The 26,931-nt window shown below is 38.5% G+C and overlaps 1 protein-coding gene across 8 annotated transcripts in view; it reads right to left on the bottom strand.

Annotated features, from left to right (window-relative positions):
- AMPH (amphiphysin) overlaps positions 1-26,931 on the bottom strand; it is a 120,904-nt gene that overhangs the window by 48,084 nt on the left and 45,889 nt on the right. For all 8 annotated transcript variants that reach the window (XM_079301918.1, XM_079301919.1, XM_079301920.1 and 5 more), the window contains exons 2-3: positions 14,160-14,240; positions 3,954-4,008 (exon numbers count right to left, since the gene is read on the bottom strand). In XM_079301918.1, coding sequence (XP_079158044.1) covers positions 3,954-4,008; positions 14,160-14,240 — 136 coding nt within the window. The remainder of the gene's footprint in view (positions 1-3,953; positions 4,009-14,159; positions 14,241-26,931) is intronic.

Below are 26,931 nucleotides of genomic sequence, written 5' to 3'. Positions count from 1 at the left end.
TAATTTTTACTGCTGATGAACAGTTAGAAATTTATATTTAGTATCAATTGTTTCATTCAGTACTACTTGTTGGTAATTGGATCCTTTATTTATCTAAAAACTGAGCTTCTCAGATTAAATAATCCCTATTTTTATGGGGAAAAGCCCCGTTCCTGAAGCCTCCAAAAATTCTAGAAGCCTCCTTATGATAGGGATCCTGAGTGTGGCAGTGCAGAGACATTCCCATCAGGCACACCAGAGATGGGGAGGCTGGGTGACTTTACCATCACAGTCCCAATGTACTCAAGCTCCCATGGAGCCAACATCATGTTGGCTGTAGAACTCATATACTGTGGGGTGTCCTCACTCCCTGCAGGTATTCTAGTCTGAATGATAGAAAATTTTTGTTTTTCTGAGGGGGTGAGACATCTTGGTCTGGCTCTTAATATTACTTTTGTGGCTCTTCAGAGGAATGACTGCCCTGGCATAAGGATTGTATTTCTAATTGCTGGTAATCCATTACAGTTTCCACTAGAACAATTAAATCATTGTATTATTCATTAATAAATTTTTCAGAAAAAATATTAATAGTTTTATGGCTTTTAAGAAATGACATGGCTAATTTTAAGATTTCTGTCTGAACGATATGTGCAGTTCTGTCAGCCACAGACTGACAACTAGGCAGCAGAACAGCTAACAGACCTCAAAAATCTCCTCTCCTCTTCCTGTACACCAGTTACTCTTTATCACATTAAGACACCTGAAGGTATGGTGCTTTCTTTTTCTCATGCAGGACTACTTTTTATTTCTGTCACCTTGCCACCTGCATGAAGATCCAGGTTTATTCTTCCCCATCTACACTGGTACTTGCAAAGAGCTTGGGGTAGAGAATGGGTGACTGATTTAGGTGTTTCTACAACAATTGGCCCATAAAACCATTCAAGACCCTCAGAGTTTTCAAAAGCTTAAACATAAACCATGAAGTATAAAATCCAGATAAATATTGACAAGGAGACTGGAAGAGATACAAGACTGAGGCATGAGATGACTAAAGCTATGGGGGATAGCACACAATCTCATCAGTACAAGCACCACTGATAGATAGCAGACATAAAACTATCATGCAGGTGAAATAAAATGGCACATAAAAGCCATTCACGAGTTCAACAGCTTTATGGCATGGTTCCTCCATGTCCTGAATAACCAACAAGAAAGATCAAGGTACAGCTAAGACTAAGAAGCACCAGTGAGCAAGAAAAGGAGTCTGAACACAGCAAAATTTCTCTTATGAATGTGTGATACCAAACCTCAAATTGTGAAGTATATTAAAATGAAGGGACAGAGGGTCATAATAAGGCTCAACTGACTTGCTTAAATCCCCAACTGGAATATTGTGCCAACATTTGGAGACCACAGCACAAGAAAGATGTGGACCTGTTATAGCAGGTCCAGAGAAGGCCACAAAGATGTTCAGAGAAATGGAGAACCTCTCCTACAAAGACAGACTGAGAGAGCTGGGATTGTTCAGCCTGGAGATAAGAAGACTCTGAGACTTCCTTTTGGCCTGACAATCCTTAATGGGAGCTTACTGAGAAAGAGGGAGAGCAATTTTTACACAGGTAGTCAGTAGTAGGACAAAGGGGAATTAATGGCTTGAAACTAAAGAAGGAGAGATTTAGTTTACATGTTAGGAGGAAATTCTTTACTCAGAGGGTACTAAGATACTGGAACAGGTAGCTCAAAGAAGTGGATGCCCCCTCCTTGGAAGTGTTCAAGGTCAGGTTGGATGGGGCTCCAAGTAACCTGGTCTAGTGAGTGGCATCCCTGACTATGGTAGGGGGATTTGAACTAGATAATCTATAAGGTCCCTTCCAACCCAAACAATTCTATGGTTCTATGAAATCAGGCCTGGATTTGTACTTCCTACTTCCAGTATCAAGTCACCCACACAGCAAAATAAAACTTATTACAGAAGTTCAAATCCCAAAACCCTTTAAAATGAGCTGTTTCTCTCATACATCCAAGAGTATTAGGATGTCAAGTGCATTATTTTCCAAGAATTCCAATATATGTGACCATATGATTGACCTTTTTTCCTGCAAAATGAGCCCTTGATGACAGCATGACTCCAAGTTTCTGACATCTTTGGTGTAAAAATTCCCACTCAAGTGCCTAGATATGGGGGTTCCCATGTTTGTGCACACAGATACCTCAAAAACCTTTTAATGATAGCAGTCATTCAAACAATTGCAACACTGCAGCAGGTGCTTCAGTCATCCAAAATCTGGTCTTCGGCACTATCAACCTAGTGATCTTTGAGGCAGCCTCAGCCAGAGCTGTGCATTGTGCTCTCCTGTCTCGGGTTGTGTGCTCACTCCACAGCAGCAATGGGTGATAATGTGTGCCAAGGATGCCCACTGCTGACTTCGACATTTTTAAGGCTCTCATGAGTGCTTTTGACTGGATCTTTTTTGAGACATGTAGATAATAAGGTGCTAGCAAACACTTTTCATTCTGAGTAAGAAAGTCAGTCCAAATTGCTTAAAGGCAGCATTAAGAAAAAGATGCTAAACGGAAAAGCATAGCTAAAAAAGCAAAACTTAAACAATGGAAAATTTTACACCAAGATAACCACAAAACTTGGTGAAAAAAGTAGTCCATTAGAGAATAAAAGAGCAAAATGATCATGAGTGTAGAGCACTAGGAAAAGAAGGATGAAGAAAGAAGATGAGACAGAGAGGAGTATTGTTGTCACCAAAACAGAAATCAAGGCAGCATGTAAACAGTCAGCTTATGTGACAGGTAAGACACCCAGCCAAGAAACAGCATCATCCTGCTGCTTCTGAATAGCCACCAGACAATGTGTGTGGGGAAGAGTGAAAACTAAGAAAGCAAAATTAGCATTCAGTGTGTTCCCCCCAAAAGACTGATGATATGATTTCCTCTAAGAACAAAAGACATTAGTGCAAATTTGTCTGGTATGGAATTTTCCTTGGGCAATCCATCCAAAAAAGAATAGATGGTCAAAGACAGCAAGCTACTGCTTTGCTTCCCATTTTATAATTCACATCAATAAGAGCTTTCTTACCTGCCTGCAAACAGGTGATGAAGTGTTACTATGACAGTGATTTCCAGGGATATTAATACTAACTTCCAAAATTTTCCCTACTGGACTGGAGCCAGGTTAAAAATATATACACACATATATATTTATCATATATATATATATATTTATATATATATTTATATTTACATTTATATTTACATTTATATTTATATTTATCTCAAGAAGCTACTGTCTCTCAATCAGGCACCAACTCTTATTCCCTTCCCTTTAGCCTCCAACTCCTCCAAAGAGAGGTGGCATGAGAAAGAGGATGCTGCATTACAGTGCTCTGTTTAGTGTGCTAGATTTATAAATGTCTAGTAGGATTTAAATGACTGTTCACTTATCTCTGATATTTAAGCACTGGCTAGCGAACTTTTGCTACTTAGAATTTCAATGCAGTATCAAGAGACATCACATTTGTCTTTTAAACTTAAAAAAAAAATTGATTAGGCAGCCAAAAATAGAGGAGGGATGACATTATCACAGGGAGTGTGGTTTTGGAGGAAGCTGGTCATCCATCTAGTAATCACCTGGAAATGTTACAGGTGTGGGGATCAAGCAATCCCTTGACTTGCACAAAGTACTTCATATTCTAGCAAAGATAAATAGCAAGGTATGTAGACTTTGTGGGTGCTGAAAATGGATGTAACATGAGAATCTGGGCAGTGGAAGATGCACACCAAGGACAGTAGAAGATGCAAGACTGTACATACACGAATTGACATTGAACGTGCAGAATTCCCTAGCATCAGGTTAAAGAGAATCTTACTTGTATTTGTTTTTATATACTTTAAACAAGCTTACTTGTCTCATTTTTTTTTTTTTAATTACTTTATGAAAGCAAGATATAAAACTTAAAAATCACCTTTAATGGCTGCTAAATATGCTCTCAACTCTCTCTGGAGTCTGGAACCCTCTGCCTGAAAAAGAAAAAAAAACAAGCACGGAAGTGAAAATACAGGTCAGTTATGTTTAATGCCTTGAAACATGTATTCAGTATGTCAAACAACAACTAAAAGCAATTTCAGCAATTAACAGTGTCATTGGTTGCAAGCATGCACAGATTTATATAAAAAGAGGACTGGCAAAGGAGGCTTGTATAGTGTACTCTCTAGGCTAGAATTTCTGGGTTTATTTTATCAATCATCTGTACAGGGAAGAGCTCCACCCAAAGAAAGACAGGTACATTTTACAATTCAGTCAGGTTCAAGGTGCAGATCAAGCCACCCAGGCCTATGGCCTAATCTGAAACACAAAGAAGTATAATCAAAAACAGTGAACTTCTGCTGGAAACCACTCAAATGAGGCCAGTCTAGACCTGAATAAAGTTCTACTCTTACACAAGTTGTTTACTATATTTGCGAACAATTTTGCAAGTATTCTAAAATTTTAACATTTGCAAGCAAATAACTATTAAAATACAGTAACATTAGTTACTTCGTTTTGCTTGATCAGTGCATCTTGCAGTCTACTGTGAAATCCCAACTGTTTCTTTGGCAAATGCATCAAAATTATCTTTCTTTCTCTTATACCAACAACCTTTGAAAAACTCAGAACGGAGAAAACAATGGATTTTGTTACTTTACCTCTGACTGTATCACAAGTTGGACTTCACAGTTCCGAGGATTTGCAAAGAACCCTGTGGTACACACATACTTTATTGCTAAAAAGATGTTGTCCAGGACTTCTTCAGTAGCCCAAAAATTTTTGAAACAGACATTTGCCAGTTTCCAATATCTTTCAAACTATTTATTTAATCAGTTGAAAACTACAGGCATATCAGCTTGCAGTCACATTTTCTCACATACAGCTACGCCATATGGAAAAATCAGCAGCAAAATATGACTGATGGCTTCAAAATATGATTTACTGCTTTGGAGTTTCTCTCATATTTCCAATGTGAAAATCAGAATCTAAAGGGTGCATGTTAATAATGTAAATTCTTTAGAAGGCAGAAGGTATAAGCTGTTATAACTCCACTTAACTCAAAGGATGTCTGATGTCAGTAAAGGATTTGCCATCAGCAACTCCAATGCTCAGAGCATTTGGACATAGAGGACCATAAGAAATTCACTTTGATAGGGGCTACCTGGTGCTTAAAATCCATCACAGCTGCAGCCATATTAAGTCAAAATTGTGGTTCTGAAAATATACTTGTCTCACCAGCACACACATACAATGCAGATTACACCCACCAAACTCCCTTCTCCCAGCTTCTTGAAGGGAACTGCATGCCTTCAGAATGGGATCATCAGCAGCCCCCACCCCCATCTCTCAAATTACAGTGCACTATGAAGAGAGCAACTGTTTAACCTCCTGGAAATATTAAAGAATTTGGAAGGTAAAAATGCCTGAGTGGGTCTGGAAAGCAGACTGAATCACTTTATGGATTCAACCAAGAGAATCTTGCTTTTACACTAATTTGATCTGAAACAAGTCACCTACAGCTCTCAAATCCATTAATTGACTGAAGTCTGAGCATGGGAATAGACCCACCAGGGTGATATCTGAAAAGCTGCTGGGTAACAGCAGGTGTGAAGGAGCAGCCAGCCCACCAACCTTTCTCTGGTTTGGGACCATATTCGATGCTCCAAGGAAAGGCAACCTCTTCTGCTTTGGAATCAAAGCTGCATATCAGATCAAGGGCCAGACAGGTGCAGGGTGAGTATTGGCGGATTTAACCTCAGATTTAATTACCAACAGAACAACAGAAAGTTCTGAAGTCGTAGCTTGATGTTGTGTCCTTTCAGAAAATATTATGCATACATTTTAATACTGTTTAGCAAAAGGTACTACCCTAGAGTATTATTTCATGCTAGATAACACAGCAGGAGCTAACTTAATTCTGGGCTCAAGTGGCTGACAGGGGTATGTCAGAAGCTATCTGTTTTCCATGGACCAAGGCATTAAGTGATCACTGCTTCCACAGAGGAAAGGAGATTGTACCCAGGAATAAATTTCTTGATCTCATGTCTGAAAAGGAGGATCAGCAAGTACTAGGCAGAAACTAGATGGAAGTTCCCCTTTCAAGCGTGCCAGTCTCCTCCTGGGAGGATCCCTTGCACTGTGAGATGTCAACATGAAGACATAGAAGTTATAGAAGCTATCTTTGCATTTCACACCTTCTTTGGCCTGAGCTACTGTGGTAAAAATTGAAGGTATGGAAACTTTCTTCTTCATCATGATCCAGCTGAACAGGGACAGTAACAACTTCTAGTTATTAAAAAATCTCTGGTGTTCTGGGAGTAGCAAACCACAGTTTTGCAAGGCTGAGAGCCTCCTTGGCTGATTTCATGTCCAGTTTTATTCATACATAAGATGTTTTGTCACCAGGACTAAGCAGCACACAAATGTCAGGGGCACACACTGCTCAAACACTATGTTTATAACTATACTGCTGTGCAGCTTTGTAACTCCCACCCCAAACCACTATTAGATCTGTTGTGCTTGGTTAGCATTGTGCGTCATTGGCAGCTGCTGTTCAGGGAAATGTGTAAGAAAAAGTCAAAGCACTAAAACATGATCTAAATATTTTGCCATATGTGCTGTTATGAGTTCTGACACTTCATTCAAAAGAGTAATTTTAATATGCATCTCCCTCAGTCTAGGTTATTAGCAGGCCATGAACACTTGAAATATCTAAGCATGATAGAGTCATATGACTTTTCCCTCATTATCATTGTTGTGTGATGTGACATCAAAAAAATCCATGAGCCAGCTCCTGCTGAATTTGAGAGATAATCTCTGTTTCAATGGCAACGAAATCAGACCTTTCTAAAAATACCAGAAAAAAAATTAGCATCAAAAGCCCTCAGCCCTGTGAATTCTGAAAAATGTGCATCTGGTCTACACATTTTCTATAGTAAACTCATTATTACTGAAGACTTTTGTCATCTAACAGACTAATTAAAATTCATAACATGAAAATACTGCACTGCTGACTATGCACATCTTGCAAACTGTTACATGCAGGTTTTAAGAAATACTTTTTACAAGATTGTCATGTATTTATTGTTGTCCTTTTACAGTTTTTACTAGCATACTCCTTCTACTTTCTGGTCTATCAAATGAAAACATCCAGTGGCTCTGAAACCACTGCTCCAAGTATCTTCATTAAAGCCACAATTTTGTAAAATGAGATGCAGTTTCTTGAGGGAGAATGAAAGCTGGGTGTCCTTTCACCAACGTTGTATCCCTCTGAAAAGAAATTTCCCAAAACACCACTGATGTGTCCCTTATAATTTCATAATTTCTTTCATTTTTCCTACACAAGTCAGCAAAATGAGTCAGTTTTATAAGGTGTAAGTAACTCCATAGCAAACTTCTCACAACCAGTTTGCTTGATAACAGTATGCATGTTCTATGCATGTTCCTGTACCAAAAATCAGTGCTCTTAGCTCACCTGATCAAACTCAACACACAAATCACAAAAAATCTGTTACATAATCCTGTTTAACTTTGCATAAGAGCAAGGGAGGCATGCCAACAACCCAAACCAACATCCATTTTTGGGAAAGTCAACACAGATCTTCACAGCAATGCCCCAAGTAATAATTGGTTGCTTTGAGCAGCTATCACTTTTCTACTCTTTGTATAAAACAGCTGGTAAAGACACATGCACTCAGTGGCAGAACAAGGTTCAGTGTTTCAGGGTCCACCAATCTACAGTTTACATACTCTGACAGCAGCATTAGGCTCTTTTCAGTATTACTGATTCTTGGGTATGTTTAGTTCCGCTTTTCATTTAAATTAGTAGCATTTAAGCATATCTTAGAACTGGAAGTAAGAAAAAGAGAGCCACAGCACACTGGCTGTGAAACTAAAAAACGTTAATGATGAAAATTAAAATCCCGTAGTTTCTGTCTAATCAACTTTTGCTTCCTGATGGATGAGAAAAACTATTGCATCCACTCAGAAATTTAAGACCACCTTGCCTCCACACAAGCTGTAATTGAATGACCTATTTGCCAGGAATCATCAATTTACAGGTTTTCAGAAGAGTTTGATTTTTCTATCATGTCGTATACAGGATGGAAACACAATACATCTTTCCAGGAAAGGTCAGCATGTGAATGACGTACAAAACCCAAATACAGCATTCCAATTCAGTGACAGGCAAACACTGAAAATATTGAACCTGGAGCACAGGATAATAAATAAAAATAAAAATAAAAATAAAAATAAAAATAAAAATAAAAATAAAAATAAAAATAAAAATAAAAATAAAAATAAAAATAAAAATAAAAATAAAAATAAAAATACAATAACAACAACAATAATAATGACAATAATAATGACAATTATTAATGCATATCTAATTAATACTGGAATGAAAATAACTATTACATTAAGAGAAGCTTAATGTAATAAAAGGCTACTTGGACAAATCTGTAATTCAATATGAACTCTACCTGCTTGCCAGAGTACTCTGTTTCACCATTTATCAGTGACTTGTCTTAAAAGACAGGTGTCTGCCAAGGAAGGTGGGAACCTCCCTTGGAATGAAGAATATGACCACCTACCCTCCAAATCACTGCAACTTTGAAAAAAGGGGGCTTTCAGGCAAAGATAATAGAAAAAGGAATAACAGTCCCTTACTAGCATGTATATAGATAACAAGGCAACAACAGCAGCACAGCAAACAGAGCCCCAGGCGCAGTGCCCCAGGCACTTTCCCCTCTGGTGCAGTTCCAATCACAGTCACCAGGGGTGCTGGTGGCTCCCGGCCGGGCAGGGCGGGTGTGATGATTTGTCCCCCAAATTCTGGAATCATTTTCTTAAATAAATGTGTTTCCTATTTTTCTTTTTAAGCTCTAAGAGATTTGAGTTTTGAAATATTTATCTAGTGCATCACTCGAAAAAATGGGTTTGCAACCTTCTCTAGAAACACAGAGATTTTAGGCATAATAGTATCTTCCAGGAGAGCACAAAATTTGTGGCCCACCCACTAGGAAGACTCAAAAATAAAAATTTTGTTGTTCTAGTTATTAAGTAGCATGTTGAATTCAAGTAAACTGCATCAAATGAAACAGGTTTCTCAGATTATATTCACTAATAAAAAATCCCAAACAACTCTAAAGGCAAGAACCAGGACCAGTGTCATCAGTGGCACAGCTGATGCAAAAAGAGCACTTAAAAAATGTTTTTTTCACAAACCAACTTTTAGACAATGCCATGACACAGCTGTAAGGCAACCAACCATGCTTGTGTGAAAAAAGATTTAGACAGGATAAGCCTTTTCAGGAGCCGTAACAATTACACCATATTAGCAGCTCTTACATTAAGTAAAACAGTCCACAGAAGCAGGTTCTGATCACTCAACAACAGTAAAAGAAACTCTTCTTTTTCACCTAATTCTATAAAATATAAACAACAGCCTTTGACATTTTGCTTTTTTTCTGACAACATGCTGTGGGATGCTACTTTTGTACTAGCAACTGTTATATCTCTTGTGTGTACATATACAGTGCATAGTATTTATGGGTTTATGCATTAAAATATTGTAACTGTAGTATGTAAAGTAAAAGAAGCCTCATAACTACATGTAGAAAAATAAAGAGAGGCAAATATGCATATACATGAAGTAGAATATTGCTTTCTTATAACAATTAAGTGTGACTTTTAATGACTGTGAGTCATTAAAATATACATGGGGATAAAAGTAATTGCTACTGTACTCCCGGTGAAAAATAGAACATGTAAGATGCAATTGCTTGAAAAACAGAATACAGATTAAATTTCTGGTAAATCCTCAATGGCTTTTAATGATAATTTCACATGAGAAATGAGAGAATTATTCAGAAATTGTCTTTTTTCTCCCCTCATTCTCAACTTCAGAGTCAATTAATAGGCTGAGCATATTCACAGTCAGTTGTGCAGAGAAAAATGTTGAAATCTAATGAAATTTCTTGCAATACAATGAAAATCTGTGTCATACCATCATATATGAGCTTATATTTCCTTTATTCCACAAGCTTTGATTAAGAGTGGCAATTTTCAGTTTACAACTTAAGTGGAAGATGAAAAACAGCTGTATTCATTGTTCAAAATCTGAATGTTTTTACAGTTAGCATCAGCTGCAGGAGCTTAATGGTTTTGATAGAGAAAGTCCTGGGGCTCTACAAAGAAATTGTGCTCTGTTCTCTCTGGACATGGGATGACTCAGTTTCTCCATGGTGATTCATCTGGGTAATTCAACTCTGGCTTGTCAAGTCCAGAAGAGGCTCTTAACCAACTGTATTCACAAAGACACAGCAATGGATGACTGAGGAATCTAAATAACTGTTTTCCTCAGACAGATCTGTGCACTGCATTGCTTTTGCTCAGCCAGTTATTTTTGGTAGCGAGGGGACCCCAGAGGTGACTTCTGTGAAAAGCTGCTGGAAGCTTCCACCATGTCTGGCAGAGCCAATCCCTGATGGGGAATCCCTGAAGATGGACATGCTGCTGGCCAAAGCTGGGCCAGTTAGAGAGGTTGGTAATGCCGTTGTGATGACAAATTCAAAGGAAAAAAAAAAAAAAATGTGTATGCACAGTTTTTTCCTAGCTAGAGAAGAGCAGAAGGTGAGAATGTGTGAGGGAAACAACATGGAGGTCCCAAGGTCAGTGGAGAAGGAGGGGCAGGAGATGCTCAAGCTGCCAGAGATTCCTCTGCAGGCTGTGGTGATTGATGACCATGGTGAAGCAGCTGTGCCACTGCAGCCCATGGGGATCCATGGGGGATGCAGAGATTCACCCACAGCCCATGGGATCCACAGGGGATGCAGAGATCCACCCACAGCCCATGGGGAGGTGCCCACAGTCTATGGATGGATGCCTGGAGGAGGCTGTGATCCAGTGGGAGACCCAATGGAGAGAGGGGTCCCTGCTACCAGGCTGGAGCAGCCTGTCCTTGGAGGACTGCAGCCTGGAAGAGTGACCCACGCTGCAGCAGTTTTGGGAGGACTGCTGCTCATGAGATTGGAGCTATGCTGGAGAAGTTCACAGAGAACTGCCTCCCATGGGAAGGGACCCCACAGCATAGCAGGGGAAGGACTCCTCTCCCTGGGCATTGGAAGAAAACCACAGCTGATGAACTGACCAAAACCCTCATACCCCCTGTCTCTCTGTACTGTCACTGGGAAGGAGAGAGAGGTTGGGGGAAAAAAGTTCTTTTTTAAGGGCTTATTTTACTTCTCATTATCCTCCTCTGACTCTGATGGTAATAAACTCACTTTGTACCTTTAAGGTGAGCCTGTTTTGCCATTAGGTTTTCAACTGGTCCTTATCTCAACATGTGAAGCCTGCATTTATTTTTTCTCTCCTCTGCCCAGGGAGGGTGAGTGAGCTTTTGTGGGGGCCTGGTCTTTGGGCAATATCAAACCATGACATGCATGCATCCTTACCCATAGCTTTCTTCTGAGTTTGGTACAGGCCCATCATCTAATCTGCTATTCAGGCAAAGATTCCAGGTTACTAGGAATCCTCATTTATGATCTTTGGAGAGTAGTAATAAAAAGATCATTCTATACTTAAGAAGAATTGAAGGCTCAGTAAGGCAGGCAAACAAGATCAACAGACCATTTTCACAGCTTTCAGCTTACCAGGATCCCCAGGGCACACATAGCACCAGCTGCAACAAAGAACTGGCAAAGAGACATAGAACTGAAGTGATAGCATTCCTCAGAATGAACTGTGGTAGGTGAGGTGGCCAAGTAAAAACAAATCATTGCTAGGTCATATTGCAGAAACAAAGTAAAGCTTGGACCTCCTCTCAAAGGAGACACCACAAAGTGAACACCACAGAGACAAATAATCCTGGAAGGAGCTGAAAAAGATGGGACAGCCTCTAACAGCGCTGGTTGTTCTTGCAAGCCTCCTGAACAACCCACATCAAGTTTGGTGAACCCCAGCACAGGGATAAATCCACCAGACTGCCTTTTTACACTTCAGTATCTAAAATTTAACTTTTCTTTATCTAAAACCTCTAGAGTTGCAGAATGAACTTGAAAGCAGGATTGGATGTAAACCAAGAAGGGGTGGCTGCCTGAGTTCCCAGAAGACAGCATTTGTGTGCTGCATTAGTTAGGAACAGTGATAATTCAGATGCACATTGTAATGCTTCATACCTATGCATTGCTAATAAATTGTAGATCAAAGCATGGACAAAACTTAGAAAATTTAAACTATTTATATACTTCTTACTGGTGAATATGGCAGAACCGGTGCTTTTGGAGCATTTTTTCCCCTTGTATTTGAAGGATTGAGCACAACGGAACTCTTTGAAAGCAAGTAAGCATGTGTGACTAGTTCAGTAAATCCAGAGTCTCTCTCATTGGGTGTGTCAGTGGACCTCGACTAACCTGCATGTGACTGTCATAATTGTAGCAGCTCCCTTTGCAGTCACTCCTCCCTACCCAATTCCCTCTCTGGTCCCAGCTCACATTTGCATTTAGGATTTAGGATCATGCAGTTTCTGCAACTGTTTATTACTGTCTCTATTTACATCAAAGAATGAGGAAATAAAAAGAAAGTAATGCTAATATCCTCCATAGCCCTAAGCAGGATTTTCAGCTTAAAATTGCCATGACAGAAAATTCTTGGAAAAGGAACAAAAAACCCAATACTTGAAATATAATTTTGCTTAAAAGGAACTTTTTTTTCCCCTTTCCCCTCGTTTTTTGTCTCAGATTTTTGAACTAAAAAAGAAAAGTATCAGAAATTCTGTTTCCTCATGGGGATGCTCCATTTGGTCCCATATTGAAGAAACTCCTCAGAGAGGTACCTTATTTCTACAGAGTTACTAGCTGTGCAAACAGCTGGGATATGGACAACAAGTATAAGCAGCAATATCAGATAACTGGAAGGTCAAGTCAAGAAGACTTGGAAGAATGAAAAGGAAAGAAAAAGGAAAATACAGCATCTCTGTAGGGTTTCAAAACTTCTATTAAATCCCACTATCTTCCTGACCTCATGAAATTTGGGAAAGGAACTATCCTTCTCAGCAAAAGAGATTCTTTTACTTCCCAGTATGTTTCTTTTTGCTGAAGAAGAAAGCTCAGTAGCTTTTGAAACCTCTCTCTCTTCTTCAGAGAGGAAAGGAAAGGCAAAGTGAGAATAAAATGCAAAAGAGTTAATAAGCATTCTAGCAGTCAGGATGCAGGCTTTTTGTTTACATGGAAAGGAGGAAAGCACATTTGGTAGAATAAGACTGATTCTGAGCAGAAACTGCAAACACTGATGTGAGCCAAATTTTACATTGTGTAAAATGTGTGGGAGTAGTTCTCCAGTTCCTTTCTATAGGAGCTCTAAATAACAGCTCACAAAGACGACAGATAAGTCAGTTCATACTTACGTAACAAGACTATTTTCTTGGTGGTATTACCACAGTTCATGGCAGGCATTAATTTGTATTAGAAAGGTGCTATATAATAAATTGCAATTCATCACCTCAGAATCAAAAAGTCTGTCCAACAAAGCAGCAAGTAATTCGGGTTAGAATTTAGGATTGCAATGGGAATAGATCATAAACTCCTTGGAGCACCTTTGGTTTCCTGTGCTGTCTTTATAACATTAAGAGTCATTGAGCATTGCTGCCTAGTTATGCTTCATCAGCACTGGCACCACAGACCCCAGCACCCACAGGAAGCTTTGCAACACACGTGCTGTCCAAAACTATTGATCTGCTCACTCTTATAACACCAGTATTATTACACAGCACTGATGAAAATAATCCACAAAATGAAACCATGGAACTACTTCTCTTTCTTTGTAAGAAGGCAACCAGAAAGCTGCATTAGTTGAGGTTAGGTTCTATTCTCAATTACTGGTGAAAGTGTACTCTGATCTCAAGCAGTTCAAGCATGATGATGTTACATATGACTACTAATGTCCTTTTATTTTCAGCCCATATTTTAGCCCTCTGCATGCACAAATGCAACTGTTATCTCTGTTGGAAAATTGCAGAACAAAATCTTGTACCCACCAAAAAATAAAATCTCACCTTTTCACCTGCAACACCTTCTTCAAAATCAGCAAGTTAAATATAATGCATTTTAAAGACATAATTAAAGAAACTAAAAAAGCAACTGACCTCTTGCCGTTTGAAATTTTGGACATATTCTTCAAACTGTTCATCTTTAGTTTCATCTGCTTTTCCTAGTTTTTGAAGAACCTATAGTGAAAGAAATAAGGAATAATTTAATATTTATGACACAAACCAAGAAACTTCTGTTCTTGCACTTTACTTTTGGGGGTGTTTCACGCTCTATAATTTCCAAAGTTCACACAAAGTTTTGGTCAAAATTAAAAAAAAAAAAGAAAGATGAAAGCAGGAGTATAGGAGTTGTGTGTGTGTGTGTGTGTGTGTGTGTGTGTGTGTAAATATACTTCCAAGTATGGAGTCCTTGGGGGAATGCTTCTTGGCTTTTTTTAGTGATGCAACTTTTCTTTCAGCAAAGAATCCCATGGTTTCAAAGCAAGAAAGAATGAGAGAACTCTGCTGGCACTACCAGCTGTCCTCCAGTTCAGACAAAGAAAGAAAAAAAACCCATTAGGATTTTCTTCTCGTTACATCAAACAGTATTAACATGATTCTTATCTGCATGATTTTCAACATAAAGTCGTAAAAATTAAAGAACTGTAGGGCTGATGCTTATTTAAAACATGGTGTTCATTTTGCTCCCCTCATTAATTCATAAGCAGATTGTCATCCACTAGATAATACAATAAGGGCTATTCAATCAGCAATCTCAAAAGTAATTTGACGCAGCTACACTTTGTGCTGTATTTAACCACAACAAATGCATTCTATTATTAAATCTCATTGCTATCCATTCATTATAATACTGGAGGCTTAAACATAGCTACAGATAGGCTTCACCCTACTTGTAAAGCAATGCCCAAATCTTTACAGAATACTTGCTTGTAGGAAAAAACCATCCCACAAATTGATCTTCAGATTGCTCTCCCATTACAAATTCACCAAACTATCTATTTGCACAGCCAATAACAAAACCAAACAAATTAAACCAAAACCAAAACAAAATCCCGAAGCCCCACACAATTGAAACAGTAGCAATTAGCAGATACTATGAATAAATATATAAACATTATAACCTATTCTTCTCAAAACAAAGAATGTACAGCTCCAGTATTACCATATTGTTTCTTGGACCACTTTCTTTTCCTAAGCCCAGCCAGTCTCACAGCACAAAATCAGGCTGCACAAAGAGGTGGTGAGCATTGCTACTGTGGAAACCTGAAGTCAAGATTATCATGATAGGTGACTCAAGGCTACCTGTAGACATGGCATGTGAAAGGAAGTTTTGACATAATTACAGCATAAAGACAAGAAAGAATTATATAAGAAAATAAAAAAAGAGAGATTAGCCTTTTGCTGCCAATAGCTATGTTCATTTTCTGGCATATGTGGGCATTTCTGATTACTTTTAAGACAGTTAATCTAGTCCCAAAACTCTCATCAGCAGACTCTTCATAAAATATTAATAAGTATCACAGAGAATTTTAAAGAGAAATCATTTAATTTAACATTTTGAATCATTACAGGCCTCACATTGCTCCTTGTCACCAACAAGCCAAACAGTCTGCCCCCAGCTGTGGCATGGCTTTGATCCACACCAGAGGGCTTTCTGAAAATCCAACATTTCCTTTTCAGAGAGGTGGCTACCAAGTAAGCCTCCTGGCCACAGCAATACATTCAAATCACATGTATGTATGAACATTCATAACATAGATAACAAACTACAGCATGACAAGTTGTCATGATAGACTCTTTTTTCCATATCAATGGCACACATCCCCATTTTCAAATGTGCACTCAGGCCCAATAGTGCAAGGCTGAGAAGGGAACAACCCCCTGTAGCACTTCCTATGGTTTGGGGTTTTTTTTGTCCTATCTCCAGCTTCCCATTTATATACAGATAGTTAGCTGAACTAAGATGCAGTGTTACAATTTACCAATGATCTACAAACACCAACTCTAATCTTAATCTAGATAATTGATAATGTAGTTTCTCAATTTTCCGAATCCAAATCAGAACTATAAATAGGTCATATAGCTGGATCTAAAAGTTCCAAGCCAGAGGCTAAAGAAATTTACCCTCATGGCAGTCCTGCACCTCATGCCATGTACACAGATAACTGGGATTCACTTACTCTTTTGCCAAAATCCTAATCCCATCCCCACAATTGCATATAGAGACAGAGGAGTAGACTGAGGCTAAAATAAATTATTCCTCACAGATTCTTTTAGATCTCACTGGTATAACTCCATAGACTGGTGAATATATAGCTCAGCCTTTTACAACCAACCTAATTGTATTCACAAGTTTACCATTGGTAGTCTAAACAGAAAAGTGGTCAAGATGACAGTCCTAGAAACTGACATAACTTTCAGCACTTGTTTGTGCACTGCTGCCTCAAAGTGGAAGTCTCTTGTCAACAGAAGTCTATAGTTTATAATTTATTTTTGCTCAGTTAGGACAGTTCCTATAGGGTGTTTTTGGGGTAGGGTAAAAGCCAGATGGGCTTGTCTGCCCTACATGTGGGTTACTCTAACTCCATCCCTCCACCTTATGGACAGGCTAAAATAAATTTTAAACATCTTCATCTTGTTCTGTGGAATACCTGGGTTAAAGTCAGGGTTTATGGCTAGGGTTAGGAAATGGCAAATTTAGGTTTAGAACAAGAGAAAAGAGACTTGAAACACGCAGGTTATTGGAAAGCATCTGATAGTTCTTAATGGTAAAATGAACACTGTGCTCAGGAGCAGCAGATGCCTAACCTCCCCCTTAAGCCTCAGTTTGACCTCCCTTCTAGAAAATAATTAATTTTAATAACAGGAATAGCTCACTTTATTGGTGGCCCATGAGGACAGGAGAAGAGTAGAGTCTTCTGTGTTTCACAGAAGCCTAGGAGGGATCTACAACATGTTAAAGAATGGAAAATTGGACTGATAAGTGGCTAGTATTTTATTTTAGGTCCAAGTGGTAAGTAACCTTTATTATGGATTTGAATTCAGGTTATTACAAAAAAAAAAAAAAACAAACTCAAAAAACAAAACCAGAGGAATCAAAGATCTTGAACATGTGGTGGCGTGAATGAGTTCAGAACTTAGTGAAATAACATTATGTTGGAGAACATCTATCAATGTATATGAACAGTCTGTATCATTTTGTCATGGTTTGACACTGGCCTAGTGCCAGGCACCCACAGGAGTCACCCACTCACCCTCCCCTGCCACAGCTGGGCAAAGGAGGGAAAAGGAAAAAGAAAAGTTAACAAAGGCTTCATGAGTGAGATAAGGATTGGAAGAAATCTTTTAAGGGCAAAATAAACTCAACTTTAGTTGCAACGTGAAATTTATTACTGATAGAATTAAAGGAGGATAATGAGAAGTAAAAAAAGCCCTTAAAACACTTTCTTCCCCCCGCCTGTCTTTTTCCTACCGACAGCACAGGGAGACAGGGCATGGGGCCTTTTAGTCAGTTCATTACCAAAATTTTTTCCTGCTGCTCCATGAGAGGAGTCTTTTCTCTGTGAAGTCATGGGGTCCCTTCCCACAGGAGACAGCTCTGTGAACTTCTCTGGTGTGGGTTCACTCTCACAAGCAGCAGCCAAATCACACCTGCTGCAAACATGAGTTTCACGGGCAGTGAAACAGTTTTTCCAAAACTCCTGTGATGAGGCTCTTTTACTACAGGGTGCAGTCCTCTAAGGACAGGCTGCTCTGAAAGCAAGGGCCTTCTTCTTTATTGGATCACCCACTGATCACAGCCTCCTCCAGGCATTCACCTGCTCTGGCATGGGCACCTCTCCCATGGGCTGTGGGTGGATCTCTGCATCCCGTGGATTCCATGGGCTGTGGATGGATCTCTGCATCTCCCATGGATCTCCATGGGCTGTGGGTGGATCTCTGCATCCCCCATGGATCCCCATGGGCTGTGGGTGGATCTCTGCATTCCCCATGGATCCCCATGGGCTGTGGGTGGATCTCTCCATCCCCCATGGATCCCATGGGCTGCAGGGGCACAGCTGCTTCACCATGGTCATCAGTCACCACAGCCTGCAGAGGAATCTCAGCTCTGGCACCTGGAGCACCTCCTGCCCCTCCTTCTCCACTGACCTTGGTGTCTCCATGTTTCCCTCACTTCCTCCTCTTCTCTGACCAGAAGCAAAACTTGTAGCTTTGTTTTTGGTTTTATTCTTAAATATGTCACCACAGAGGTGTTACCAGCCTCTCTCATTGCCCAGTTTTGGCCAGCAGCATGTCCATCTTAGAGCCATCAGCCACTGGTTCTGCTGGACATAGTGAAAGCTTCCAGCAGCTTCTCACAGGAGAGGAGACATCTTTTTTTTGTGGCCCCCCTGCTACGTAAAACCATGTTGTGCCAAACCAATACACATTTACAATAAAAAGAATTTTAAAAATTAAAGAAATGGACGCAAAGTGAATCTCAGTAAATGTTCTATACTCAAGTTCTTGAAATTTTCTGAGAACTGTATAAACCAGTTGATGAACATGTTCACCCAAACAAAATAAAACAAAACTGGCTAAAAGCTACTTAATTTCATATAATTAAACTTGCTCAGCTACCACTAACCTTCCTTTTATAATGACATAAAAATATTTTTTTTAAAGTATCTAAAATGAGTATCAGTGTTGATCCAGCATGTTGCTAAGAGTATATGAACTAAATAGTTAAGTCCAATTAGCATTGAGAATTAAGTAAAAGCTAAATTTAATACAATGGTAAACTTAGATACTGTCAGGTAAATACATGTAGAGAGGAATTGTAAGGCAATGTGGTACTGATATAACATATGGCAGATCCTACACTAACACACAAAATTTGAGCAACACCATCAGTCATGTTTGATGTAATTTCTAAATGTCGTCAAGAATATTTCCATTTGGGGGTGTTGCACTTTCAATAAAACTTTCAGAGGATGGAAGATTAAAAAATATGCCTTTAGTCTTTTTAGTGCCTTTATTTACCATGTAATACATTCAGTTTTATGAGGATCTTGAATTCAAATGAGCAAATTTAGAACAATTGTAATGTGAATGTTTTTAAGTACTTGCAACATACTGAAGAAACTAATATAGTAAAATAAACTACAGATTAGCTTTAGAATGCTTGATTATACTGAAAGCCCTTGTCTTGAGGCAAAAATGAGAGTGTTATACCACTTATTGAGACTACCACCCTGACAAACCTATCCATCCTCTCCTAAAATGTCTTTTAAGACTATGGTAATCCAAAGGAAGAAAGAAAAAAAAAAGAACAAAAAACCCAACTCTGAAACTGATTCTCCAATGGAAGCTGTGGTCATCCAGGAGCTGCCTCAAGGGCAGCTCAGCTTCCTGCAAAGCAGCAGCAGGGTGGACTGGAACTGACCTCAGCAGACATCCCAGCATACTTCATCCCCAGCCACACATCAGTATTCTTAAAGAACAACCAACATGTTCAAAACCACTCAGGTCAGGAAGATATGACTGTTCAGAAAGGGCTACCCAGAAGACTTCATCAGAAATTCAAAGGACTGTGAAAATACTGAAAAAATTAAGCTAAGCTAATTTGCCAAAAGTAGCACAGTTTAGGTGTAACAGAATAATCCTAATGTGAAAAGCAAGACAAACACAAGAGTTCAAAACCATTGTTATAGACTCCCTGTCCAAATTTTTTTGAGAACAGTAAAGTGCACTGGATCTCAAGAAATGCAAACTCATGCATCTATAACATCATTTACAATACTTATAAAACACCATTCCACAACACTTACACAACACCATTCCACAACATTTTTTTTTTACCTAATACCATACTCTCCCACAACCTGTAAAAGAAATAGTAGGGCTGCATGACTAATATGTACAGCTTTCCAAAGGAGTTTCAAGATGGTACTTCTGGGCAGCAACTGCTTAAAATGAAAACTAACCATCCAGGAGTTGGTTTCCAGTATAGAAATAATTCTAAAACTTATATACTGACTCTCACTCAAGCATGACAGCTGGGTGTTAAGGACAAGAAACAGAACACTCAAGAGTCATTGAAGCCACACAAGATTCCCACTTCCTCACAGTTAGCACATGGGTTGCTGTAGTGAAAACAGAAGGAGAATCATTAAAAGGATGCTGCTTAGTTGTTCTGCTGCAAAGGAGAACAGGAAGAGGAAGAGACAGTGCAGTGAATTACAGATATGTAAATATAAAGCTTATGGACCTTTTTGTTTAGCCCAGCTAATAGAAAGCCTCCTCTCCAAAGAGGTAACAGTCACATCTAACTCTTCAAAATCTAGTTGGGTGGTATCTAATAACAAGACCAATCTTTTTCTGTCATGTCAAATTGTACAGTCTTCTGCTTCCATTTCACTTCAGCACTGAAATCTCAGAATATGGTCAGAAAAAGAAGATGGGCAATAAGATATTTTTTAATACTGTTACATTTTATAACTAAAAATTAGATGGATTTTTATAATTAGAAAAATAATAAAGATAAGATTTTTTTAAAACCTGCTCATTTTTTCTCTAGTGCTGAACACACCCAGCAAGTATAAATGACCATTTTACGGCAGAGTGAAGATTCCTGTGCCTGAAGTAGCATAGTGTATTGCACAGTTTCAGTTCTGAATATGAATATTTTGATTTCACTATAGCTTTAATGCAACATTTCTTCTCTAAGCAGTTGACTGAATTTCATGGTCTCCACGCTATACAGTCACATGTTTTCCAAGAACTCAGCCTTGCTCTGTACTCCTGCTGCTATTTCACCATTGCATTCCCACAAAAACAACAGCTGACAGAGAAATGTTTGCTGAAGCCTCTGTTCTCATTAATATCTGCTGCAAGGTGGTGGAAAAAAAACCCCTTTGCCATTGTCAGACTCTCAAAAGCCTGCAAACCTGATTAGTGCAGAACACTGAGCACTTTTTTATGAGACTTTTACCACAGAAAATTCAGAATGACACTACAATAAAGCTTATAAGCAATTGCTTTGTGAGGTGCTGGTTTCTGTTACTAATCTTATGAAATGACTGAACTTAGTTCAGGTTTCTAGATCAGCTTTAGGCCATCTGTGGTTACCAGTCCTTTTTTCTGCACACACTGGCACTACTAATGACACACAGAAAACTGATCATTAATCAAATTACAGAAAATCTTCTCTGTCTTGTAATGTATTTTATATATTTATTACTGTACTGGTAATGGTTCCCCAGACTCCTCCTAGGTCTTCTCCTACACTGTACACAATAATGCTAATTTTTCCACCATTTGCAGTTGAGTTTTATTGCCCAAGTTTGGCACAGTGGATCATATCCTAGAAGAAAGGTTATCACAATAAACTGCATTTGGGAATGTATCATTTAGTGGCATTATGCAGCTCCACAATTGCTATCCTAATGTGTAACACAGGAAATTTTTGCTGTATAAAGTCAAAGAGAAGTCATATCCTGAACTGCATGTATACATGAAATATGGCCCAAGTAATGGAAGAGGGCAGCTGCTAGGTACAAGCATGGAGGAACATAAAGATGACTCTACAGGTCAGATTAATTATCCACACAATAAGGACCTAACCTCTACCAGACCTCCTCCAAACCCCCTCAAAAGAGGATGACTAGGGAAGATATACAATAACTGTGCAGTCATGCTGCTTCAGAACCTTCTCCCAAACACTCAAACTGAATTTCAATTAATTACTGATGCTGTCTCTTTATATTTTATTGACCCAGTTATTTCTTATTGATGGACTGTCAATATTGACTGCTGTTTGTGAAGCGCTGATAAGGTATTTACTGATTAAAGAAGCAAAAAGGTGCACTTCTCTTAAAAATGCCTTTCTTTTGCTATTTTTTGGTAAGCTTTTTCTTGCTGGTGCTTTGAGTTTTGTAATATACCATGATGCATTGGAACAGTTTGCTTAACAAATGAGAAGAGTACTGAATAATATCCGGACAAGCATAAACCACTATGATAAGCTATATTCTCATAATCAAAATTTAAGAGAGAAATGCAGCCTAAATGACAAACGTGAACATTATGCAATGAGAGATGATCATAGTAACCTTTCTGCAAATCACAGAATCTAATTGTTCATCATTGCTGAGATAATGTAAAAATTCTCTAAAGAGACCCACAAAATAAACAAGATGATGATTTGTTTTAGAATGAAGCCACAGAGCTCCACTTTAGTGGTCATCTGGTTAAAACCAAAAAGAACTTGGAGAGGACACTGACCTGCATATTGCAGTGTACCACAATATGTAGGCAGACCTTTGCTCACCCTTTTCTTTACAACATTCAGCAAATTTCTTTTATTGGAAGTATGCACCTTTGCAAGATTTTAACACAATAGCAGGTGGTTACTGTTCTCCTTTAAGTCCTAAGAGGTCCAGCAGTAAAACTTAGCTGAACAGTAGAAATACAAGGAGACTGAAGGATGAGCTTTTTGGTTTACAAATGCCTCATTTTTCTTATGAGAAGGGGAGTAATACTAACAGTTATGTCATTATACTGCTAGGGACTTCTGCTTTTCTCTCAAGAACTTCACAAGACTTTATGCTATGAGGTCCCACATGATAAGGTGGCTCATCAGATACTCTCTGGCTGTATTCTGAACAGTGCTTATCCCCAGTGGATGTGAAAACCCAGTACTAAAGAAGCTGTTCCCTAGACTCTGTGTGAGGCTATCCTATATAAACAGAGCACAGCATCAAGGTAGAGATGCTGGAATGGTTCATGGCAGGTGATTTTCACAGATTGTAGCTTAAACAGGAAAACAAAACAGTAAGAAACAATAAACAACATAGATGAAGATACACAGAGAAAAAAAAGAGTGAGAAATCTAAGAAGGAATTAAGTGGGAGTCAACCAATTATGAGAGAATAGGGACCAAGCTAAGAACAAAGAACTGAGAAATCATGGGTTTGATTCATTTGCCTTCCCACAGCCATCTCAGATCACACAGGATGTCTCAAACACCTCTGTGCAGGTGGCAAACACAACATAGGATGGCAGCTTGAGGCAAGACAGGATACAACTCAACCAGCCTATGTGTGGGCTGCTGAAGTGAACTATTAATAGTATAGCAACACCTACAATCCTCAAACTTTTGAGTTTTCTGTTTCCTCACAAAATTGCTTAAAACAATAATAGGGCATTTTTGGTCACTTTATCATTGGGCAAAAAGTACAGAAAAGGCAAGTAACTTCAACACCAAATTCAGATAATGTTACTCATAAACCAAAATATGATTATTCCAGACTAGCATCTAAAACTCTGGGCCATCCTCCTGTGAATAGCAGTACAGAAATCTGCTGTGTTCAGAATATCTGCACCAGAGCTATACAGAAGAGAAAGAATGAGACAAAAAGAATCTCAAAGAACTGCAAAGACAATCTCTTTGCACTTCTCTGGCTTATGTTGCTCTCATACTTCTTGAAAAGATTGATTACTTCTTTTGATTGAACAAGGCCTAACTTTAACTGTCTGAATAATTAGCAGTGGGATCCTTGACTGAATTTCTGTGCCCTTTACTGCATCCCAAATAAAGCAAAACATTACTCTGCTGAATTTAAAAAAAAAGAAAAATCCTGTCATCTTTTTTTTCTTCCTAAACTTACTAATGTAGCTGAAAAATACTGGATAGCTTTCTAATAGTGACCAGTATGTCTCAGCCTTTGGGGTACTAACTGTGCACTTAGGTTCACATGCTCCTCATCACTTCTTATTTCCCCCCTCTAACCAGTTACTCCACTTTCTTACTACCCTTTGGTTTGTCCTCTACCTTTACTTTTGAACAGACACTTTCCTTGAACCGATCCCTCCAAAAAAAATCAACAATAGTATAAATATTTTATTTACTGCCTTTGATGACATTTTAGCTTGTTCATGTGACAACTTCATTTACTTCATCTACTAACTTTTGGGCTGCAAGCTCTTCTAAGCAAGAGACGATTTAAACCTCTGCACCTTATAACACTGAAGACAAGGGGACCATCCTCTCAAGTTGTTTGAAGGTCCCACCAAAAAACATTAATTATAATTTAACTTCTGATGGCAATATTCATTAGCTGGTGACCAGCTAGTTCTTTTGCTGTCTATTTATTCAATAATACTAGTCCATAGGAAAGAGGGGAAAAAAAGGCCTTAGCAGTCACTTGATAAACTTCTACCATATTTCCAAGGAATAAAAAGCACAGAATCAAATATGAAAAAATTGCCATTGACAAAACTTCAATTTGAAACTTTTCAAATTAGATTTGGATTGTTATTAAAAAACAATTAAGTAATTGCCCATATAGAACTTCTTAAAAATATGCTTCTGAGATCTCAGAGGAACATTAAAATCAACCACAAAAACATTTAGTACAGAAGTCTTTTTAAGCTGGAAGCAGCCTCACTGCAATAAACAATTCATTCTCCTGTACAGAAGGGCCACTAAGGCTCATCCTTGAGCAAGCCAACTAAGACAATTTATTGTACCAAAATCCTCTGCAATGATACGTAACAGCCAGTCTGTTAATTCTAAATTAAAATTTATTTTTCTGAGCAAAGAAGAGATACATAAAATATAAGTTTCTAATTTATCTGGAGCTACCACAGTTTCATTTCTTAATCAAACCTTTAAATTCTACCTGGAAAAAGACAACTTTGTCCTTTACAGACTCTGGATTTAATACAGCTAATATGTGGTGTTCTTGGCTGTTGGTGGTTAAAAATAAAAATCAAACAAGAAGCTTTTCAGTCACATGGCCAAATAAAAACATCTCATTCAATAATTCAATATAACAGACCTTTAAGTGCACATGCATCCTCCCACTGTTTAGTTCCACAGGATATATATAGCAGAGACTTGTTTATTCAGATCTGATGAGACGATTTCAGTGGATCACAGAATTTAAGAAACTAGGCTTTCAATAGTGATGCTTTTCAGGCTATTTTCCCTTATATTCCCACTACTGCATCTGATTTTTCAGTTCCAAAATCAGTGACAAATATTTCCTATTGGTCTTGGTTAAAATAAAACAGAACCAGTTTTTAATAAAATAGATGGATTTTGTCAATAAGTAGGTAAAAAGCATTCATAGCAAAACATGTCCTTTCAGTCAAATGATATGAATTTGGCAAGTCTTATTTGACATCATTACAGTTATCTCTGGTTTACTTCTCATCATAGAAGGCAGACAGAGGTAATTTATGGATGATAGCAACTTCTTCAGTGTAGAGGAAGAAGCAGATAAAAGTTTTAAAAGAAGTTGTCAGACTTGCTGGGAAAAAATTATAAAACACAGATTTTGATTTGATACAATAAGTTTTTCTAATGATTGCCTGTAAGATTATAATTAAACACAAAACTACATTTACATTACATCAATAACTATGCAGACATGTTGCAAACTAGAGACAAGATTACAGTCATTCATGACATGGGTAAATTAACAGAGCTCACTTACTTCTCATCTCACAGGCTCAAAGAACTAACAGGTTAATTTCTTTTCCTTCCACTTACATGACTATTCCTACAAGATAGGCTACTAGTGTTTTTGTGTCTTATCAGTTTGGCTTCTGAATTAGCCCATGTGCTCAAAGAAGCAATACAGATGCTCCATCTTGACTGCCTCCTCCAGCCTGATCTGTGACATTTCCACAGATACTTCTTGGAAATGAATCGGCTGAGGCTAGAAAGAGACACCCACATTTGATCCAGCATGCACTGAGGTGAAGATTCTGCCCATCCAGAGGCTCCTTCATGTCCAGTAAGGATGGGATTTCTCTCTGCAGATTCAGGTCAACCTTCATTACAGAACTGATATAAAGGAGACCTGGAGAAACAAAACCAAGTTTCCAGCATGGTTTGGTAGGTTGCCAACAACCTATTTCACCACCTGTTAAGACAGTGTCATGTCATGCCACACACAGCAATGCAGCACATGAAGAAAACTTTGTCAAGTGCTTTGCAAAACATTTTCCAGATTGATGCTCATCTGTGGAAGAATTTCTTGATAGATCATGAAAATATTGCACACTAAATATCAGTGATGTGCCTGACATGGCAACAGTTGCTGATGAGGTGCTTTTCACCACTGGGATGCTCAAAACCTCCCTCGTCTCTCCTCATCTGAAGGAAGGTGGTGACACTGATGAGACACTTCCAGACAACTTAATTCTTCCCTAGATGGAATGAAAAATAAGGTTTTTTCAAAAAACTGAGTTCCAAAAGTATGAAAATTTAGATAAAACATATATACTTGGTTCAGCAAATCTAACAACTTGGGAAAAATTTAAAGCCAGCCAGGTCTGTCTTCCTTTCTAAAGAATTGCTTTGCCAGAAATGTATTGATCCAAAAGAGATTTATTTCAGACTTATTGGAAAAAAATGTTAAGGCATAGTCTCCTAACAATCACAAATCTCCTAAGATCATCTCCATAAAGAAATAAATAAACTGGCATAATATGGCTAGCATTATGTGTGTCAGATATTTCTGAACAAAGTTACCATATTTCCTTCTCATTGCTCTTCAGAATTATTCAGCATTTTTGCATTACTGAAGGTCAAACATTGTAATGGTAAAGTATTCCAAGGCTGTTCAGCTCACATAGCGTATTTCTACTTTTCTTCTTAAGTGCTATTAAGGATAAGCTTGCCAGTTCTCAGGGGTTTATGTATATAATTTCTTCATTATCCCCCCAGGTCACGGACTTTTAGTTACTGAAAAGGAAAAAAGCACTGAACTGATGCTGAGATCATCAAGGACTACCAGCAATGGGGGTGCCAGTGCTCCAGCTTTGACATCTGAGACACTGTAGACAAGTGGGACTTCATCCTCTCCTGTGGAGC

Source organism: Erithacus rubecula (assembly GCF_903797595.1).
Source record: "Erithacus rubecula genome assembly, chromosome: 3".
Lineage (NCBI taxonomy): Eukaryota > Metazoa > Chordata > Aves > Passeriformes > Muscicapidae > Erithacus > Erithacus rubecula.
This window is presented reverse-complemented; position numbering and strand designations above follow the sequence as displayed.